Below are 6,727 nucleotides of genomic sequence, written 5' to 3' on the forward strand. Positions count from 1 at the left end.
GATTGAGGGTGAGTCTCCTCTTGTAAAATTTTCTTTTCATAGTGAAGTTTGCATGTCTCGTGGAGCGAGCCCTTTTGTGGCTGATCTACGTATTTTGATTGTTTTTCTTTTGTTTTGTTTCTTCTTTCTTCCTGCTGCATCGCGTGGTACTGAAAGGATCTTGAGAGGTGGTGTCCTGGCCAGACATCCACCTAACAAAATCGCTACTTCCACTGGCATTTTCACGAAATCACCACTTCAATTTCAATTGTCCACCTCATCTCGGCGAGTGGATTAGAAGTGGGCTTAGGTGGCTGTGAAATCGTCATTTTTCAGACGTGAAGGATAGTTTTGGAAGTAAGTTGGGAGAGGAAGGTTTTTTCAAAAAAAATAAAAAATAATAAATTTTTTTTTATTTTTTGTTAATATTTTTAATCTTTTATACATTTATTTACTAGATAATGATAAAAAATTTATCGACGTATTAATTTTTTATTATTTAATTAACTTCTGGAGGATATCTTACTTTATAATTTTTTTACAAAATTAATTCAAAACCGGCAGAGCGGCAGCGTTGCTGGTTTGATGTAAAAGTATCAACCAGTCTTTTTTTTTTTTTTTTTTTAAATAAAAATTGAAAGTTTATTTGACGTGCCAGCTGGATGGCGGCTCCAACTTTAAAACCCAAACCCAGCACCAAATTTTAAATCGCTCTCTCCTCCCCACCCCACTTGAGCAGTGTGGGGGAACTCAACAGCTTCCGGCGATGGCATATCGAACGGACGGATTACCGGTAGACCCTTGGAGCGGCTTCTGCCCCTCCAACTCCATATTCTACAGCAAGCGCAAGCCCGTCCCCCTCCCCTCCGACCCCCACCTCGACGTCACCACCTTCCTCTCCTCCCGCCGCCACTCCGGCACCACTGCCCTCATCGACGCCGCCTCCGGCCGCCGCGTCTCCTTCCCCACTCTCTGGCGCTCCGTCTCTGCCCTCGCCTCCGCCCTCTCCTCCCGCCTCTCTGTCCGCAAGGGCCAGGTCGTCCTCCTCCTCTCCCCCAACTCCATCCACTTCCCCGTCGTCTCCCTCGCCGTCATGTCCCTCGGCGCCGTCCTCACCACCACCAACCCCCTAAACACCCCACAAGAAATCGCCAAGCAAATCTCGGATTCCGACCCGATCCTGGCTTTCGCGACCCGCCCCTTCGTCGGAAAACTCCCCCGCGACCGCGATTTCCCCATCGTCCTCCTCGAGGACTGCCGGATCTCCGGCGATGATGGCCGCATCCGCTACACGATCGAGGAATTGACGGCGATGGAACCCGATCTCCGGCGCCGGCGGGAGCTGGTGAGCCAGGACGACACGGCGACGCTCCTGTACTCGTCCGGGACCACCGGGACCAGCAAAGGCGTGGTGGCGACCCACCGGAATATGATCTCGATGGTCCAGATGATCCTAAACCGGCTCAAGCTGGAGGAGGGCGGCAGCGCGCTGGAGACGTTCATCTGCACCGTCCCGATGTTCCACATCTACGGTCTGGCGGCATTCGCGACGGGGCTGCTGGGAGCTGGATCGACGGTGGTGATCTTGTCGAGATTCGAGTTGGGGGAGATGATCCGGTCGATTGGGGAGTACGGGGCGACGTATCTGCCTCTGGTGCCGCCGATCCTGGTGGCGATGTTGAACCAGGCGGCGCCGCTGCCGTTGGGGCGGCTCCGGCGGGTGCTGTCCGGCGGTGCGCCGCTGGGGAGGGAGGTGATCGAGGGGTTCCGGGAGAAGTATCCGGCGGTGGAGATTTTGCAGTCGTATGGGCTGACGGAGAGCACGGGGATGGGGGCGTCCACGGACTCGGCGGAGGAGAGCAGGAGGTACGGAACGGCGGGGCTGCTGTCGCCCAACACGGAGGCCAGGATCGTGGATCCGGACACTGGTATGTCCTTGCCGGTGAACCGCACCGGCGAGCTCTGGATCCGAGGTCCCTTCGTCATGAAAGGTAAGGGAAAGCCTATCCATTCTTGGTTCAGGTTCTCTTCCGCGCGAAAGAATGAATCACCGACGTTGGATCGCGTCATGGCTGATGGCAGTGCTTTCAGATTCGTGCAGTATACGATCTAATCATTGATGTTGCAAAAGAAACTAAGAAAGACCAACCATTCCTTTTTTATGCGATCCAACTGTTGATGTCTGGAAAGTATGTCAATCATTCTTTGTCATGAAAGAGACAACTCGAACCTGGACTCATTTCTTTCTTTCTTATTTTTTAAGAAATATTCCAAGTTTTTATTGTAGCTGTAATTTTGTAATTGGAGCATGTTGACGGAGAATATACTTCTTGCTCCATATTTTGTGAGAAAACTTAAGTTGATAGCACTTTGCACCTAAAATTTACTATTTATATCTATCTGTTAATCTTTCATGTTATGTGATTATGTTAGAAAAACTAATTTGAAGTTGTTTAGATAATCCAGTAGAATTTAAACTGAACTTCGTGTTGGATGTATTGATTAGAAAGTCTATATGAACCTAGCTAATATCAAACTAGCAGCATATGGTCCGAATCACATGGAAAGAAGAAGAAATTTTTTTTTTTTTTTTTGGCATTAGGCTAATAGATCAGTATTTTGACAAATCTTTAGAAGGTGTGAGCTAGATAGGCAAACAAATCTGATTTCTATAAGTTATTTTTGTAGGAATATCCAAATAAATCTTTAATCATGTGGGAAGGATCTATGCATAAGAATTAGCATAATATTTGTAAAGGATTAGATATGAGATGGTGGTTAAATCAAAGAACCAACTCTTAAGATTTTCTATTATATATATTTGTATAAAGCAAGTGACGAGTGGGTATCAGTATATATATATATATATATATATATTTTTTTTTTTTTTTTCGGTAGACAGTATCAGTATATGTTGTTGTTAAATTATAGTCATATCAAATGCGATTAGTTTGTTATACTAAATCGTAAAAGGTTAGGAAACTTATTGATTGGTCCCTTAGTGGACCGGGCTCTAACAATAATATTCTTTTAATATTCATTCAATATCTCTAGATAATTTTTTTGAACTTTCACTCTCTCTCAACCATGCACCGTGTACGGCGGTGATGAGTAGGATAGGGACCTTAAGTTAAAGAGTCGGTCCACAGGCTCTTATCCTGACGTACGAGTTCGCAGAGAGACTGCACGTTAAGGTGTCCTAAAAAATCTACGTCTTTAATATTGATAAGCTGCTAATAAATTTTCTAATGGTATGTCGGTATTGTCCATATTTAATAATTAGGTTATTTCAAGAATCCAGAGGCGACGAGCACGATGTTGGACTCAAAAGAGGGGTGGCTACGGACCGGAGATCTTTGCTACATTGACGAGGACGGGTATCTCTTCGTGGTGGACCGACTCAAGGAGCTCATCAAATACAAGGGCTACCAGGTACCGTCCATCCAGATGATGTGATCTTATAATGGTATTCATTTGAGACGTCCGATCATAATTGAGTGGTGGTTACTTCTCATGTAGGTGGCCCCTGCAGAGCTGGAGGCACTATTGCTGACCCACCCTGCGATCACCGATGCCGCCGTGATCCCGTGATCACTCCTCTCTCTCCCTCTAAAATCTCATTGGACTTTCATTGGTGATTGCATCTAATCGAATCCAAACACGCATTTTAATGCAGGTTTCCGGATAAGGAAGTAGGCCAGTACCCAATGGCATATGTTGTAAGGAAGGCTGGGAGACACTTGTCCAAGACCGGAGTGATGGAGTTTGTAGCAAAGCAGGTGAGTCCATGGACGGTGAGTAACTAGAAAAGTCGAATATGGCGTTCTTAATTCTTATCAATTGTGAAATTTTTAGGTGGCTCCTTACAAGAGGATTCGCAAGGTGGCATTTGTGTCAGCCATTCCCAAGAATCCATCCGGGAAGATATTAAGGAAGGATCTCATCAAGCTCGCCACTTCCAAGCTTTGATGGCTATTTCTGCTGAGAGCACGTTGCACATTCTGTGGGAGAAGACGACGTAATAAGTGAGTGGTGGTTGTATTGGATGGCTATTCAAGTTTGCCATTCCAAGCTTAAATAGAGCATGGTTTTTTGTGTGGTAGGATAATAAAAGATGCACTTTGGAGACAATTTGTTGAGCTCAATATGTGTCGGAAGAAACATAAATGCTGAACTAATATCACTCGCGCAAATATATCTTAAAAATAAAGGTGGGCGCCTATTAGGATAGCAGTAATGCTATACTTGGGTGGGATCTGGAATTGTAAATTTGTATGAGCTATTTGTGACCGGTTCATGTTGAACTCATAATGAGCTTATTTTTATCAGTAAAGAAGCCATGCATGGGTACATGTTTAGAGCTTGAATTATGTGGAGTTGGATGCAAGATATGTGTATTTTAATAACAAACCTTAAATCATCTCCATTCAAATTTGATTTTTGAATTCAAATTACTGGTGTAATCTTCTCACTTTTTTCCTAATCTCTCTACTCAAATTCAAGTACAAATTCTCCATTTGAATTGGTACCATAATCTTCTCCTTATTCTTTTCCTGTAATCACTCTTATACACACTATACATATTTAATACACACCCAAACAAATCTCAACTGATTAAGTATGATATTTCTATCATATTATATCTCTTTCAAATGTATTACTTCACAATCAAATCCTTCACAATTCATACATCATCACGCCAGCATCACATTATATTTTCTCCTTTATATCGATGATATCATTTTAGAAGCAATAATAACATTATGTGTGCAAGCTCATTATTAAAATTTTAAATTTATTAAATATTAAGAATATGAACACGTCATATTTTTTTGGAATCCAAGTAAATTAGTCAAGCGATAAAATTTTTTATATCAATCCAAACACATGGTAGACTTGTTACAATGCACCAATATGCTTGGTTGCAAATGATGCTTTAATTCTTACTCTATTGAAAGATGGGCCACATGGATAGCCCTCTTCTTCATGACCCTTCATTTTATTAGAGTATTATTAGAGCTTTCTAACGTGCAACTTTTTGGGTCAATCAAATTTATTAATTTTTATAACATCCAATAAATTACATATAGTAGTAATTAAGTATATATTTTGATTTCTCAAAGGCATCACCAACTTTGAGTATCAGCTACAACCAGGCCTATTAAATCTCATTGCTTACTCAGATGCAGATCAAGTTAACAGTCATGTTGATAAACACTCCATAAGTGATTTATATGCACCTAACGCTATTTCTTGGAGGCTAAAAAGCAAACAATAATTGGTTGATCATCTACCAAAGTGGAGTATCTATGGCTTGCCCAAACAATTGCCAAATTATAATAGTTATGCTCTCTTTTGCATAAATTACATATTTCTCTCTACTCTATTCCTTTAATTTGGTGGGACAATATTTTTTCATTTCTCTCATCTCAATCATATTTTTTATGTAAGAACTAGATATATCAAGATCAACTATCATTATGCCCAAGAATTAGTTAGTCATAACCTTTTAGATGTTAATTTCATCGCTTTTGCACGTCAAGTTGTTGACATGTTCACTCCAAGTGTATTTGCTTTTTATAGTCCAAGCTTCACATTCAACCGCACACTTAGTTTGAGAGGAGATAATAATGCACCTTAAATTATTTCTATTTGAATTCAATTTATTGGTGTAATCTACTTCTTATTGTTCTCCTACTTTCTCTCTACTCAAGCTCAAACTCAAATTATGAATCGGAATTTTTTTCCAATAATCACTCCAATGTATGGAATACATTTTCAATACATACTCAAACAAATCCCAATTGATCAATTAAGGGTGCAAATGGATCAGGTCGAACTGGGTCATAAATGACCCTAGTCGATATGGTTTCTCGATTGGATCTTAATATTGGATGCTAATCTAATCCAATAGAAGATCGGATCAGGTCAAATTAGGTCTACAAATAAAATTTTGATCCAATGGACCATTCGGTCGGGTTGAATCTATTATAACCCAAGCCCAACCCAAAAATTTTGGATCCGAATCAGGTCCAGATCAAACATAGCCAACTACATTTTAATTATCGAATAAACAGCTACTATTAACCATACAAAATACATAATAAACAATACTACTTGAAAAATAAATTAAGATATAAAAATAATTTTAAACATGTCTTTATGTTAAAGCTATTGCCTATACAAGTCTTAAATTACAATTTAGAGACTCAAATAGGTTTGGAGACTAATAAGATACTGAGTTTGGGTCGGTTTAGGTCAAGTTTGAATTTTGTAAATCCAAATCCGATTTGAAAAATAAAATGAGTCCAATTCAAGAATTTGATCCGACCCTATGGGTCCTTTAAAATGAGTCGGATTGGATTTGAGCAAGATAGACCGGATCAATTTACGAGTCAATCGATCCATTTGCAACCTTCTGATTAAGTGTGATTTTACCCATTATATTGTATCTTTCTCACATTTATCTAGCTTATCTGTAATTAACTTAATATAGTTCGAAAATAATATGCAAATAATATTAAATTTATATATTATTAATTAATCATTTAGTCGTATAGTTATTTGTTTACCCTTTTATAACTATTATTTTTTAAAAAAATTGTACAAATTATGTAACTAACTCCACTAGCTAAAAGGTGTTTGAAACCTCGCACAAAAGCGGTGGAGGTAAAAGCGGACAACACATCCTTTGGGTACAACTAAAATATATTTTATTTTTATGTGAATAAGCCACATGACTATTAGG

General features: G+C 40.1%; 1 protein-coding gene across 1 annotated transcript; it reads left to right on the forward strand.

The window, feature by feature from the left end:
- Positions 1 to 677: 677 nt before the first annotated feature.
- Positions 678 to 4,346, forward strand: LOC105061553 (4-coumarate--CoA ligase-like 4). Its single transcript, XM_010945641.4, has 5 exons — positions 678 to 1,970; positions 3,263 to 3,411; positions 3,499 to 3,566; positions 3,656 to 3,758; positions 3,835 to 4,346. Exons 1-5 carry the CDS (start codon positions 746 to 748, stop codon positions 3,946 to 3,948), a joined length of 1,659 nt encoding a protein of 552 aa, XP_010943943.2. The 5' UTR covers positions 678 to 745; the 3' UTR covers positions 3,949 to 4,346.
- The last annotated feature ends 2,381 nt before the right edge of the window (positions 4,347 to 6,727 follow it).

The sequence above is a fragment of the Elaeis guineensis genome, chromosome 11 (assembly GCF_000442705.2).
Source record: "Elaeis guineensis isolate ETL-2024a chromosome 11, EG11, whole genome shotgun sequence".
NCBI lineage: Eukaryota > Viridiplantae > Streptophyta > Magnoliopsida > Arecales > Arecaceae > Elaeis > Elaeis guineensis.

What these genes read in the sequence shown, in the direction of transcription:
- LOC105061553 (XM_010945641.4), top strand. Translation starts at nt 746, where the DNA reads ATGGCATATCGAACGGACGGATTACCGGTAGACCCTTGGAGCGGCTTC. An exon ending in AGGTCCCTTCGTCATGAAAG is followed by an intron (nt 1,971 to 3,262) that starts GTAAGGGAAAGC and finishes TTTAATAATTAG; the next exon opens with GTTATTTCAAGAATCCAGAG. An exon ending in TCAAATACAAGGGCTACCAG is followed by an intron (nt 3,412 to 3,498) that starts GTACCGTCCATC and finishes CTTCTCATGTAG; the next exon opens with GTGGCCCCTGCAGAGCTGGA.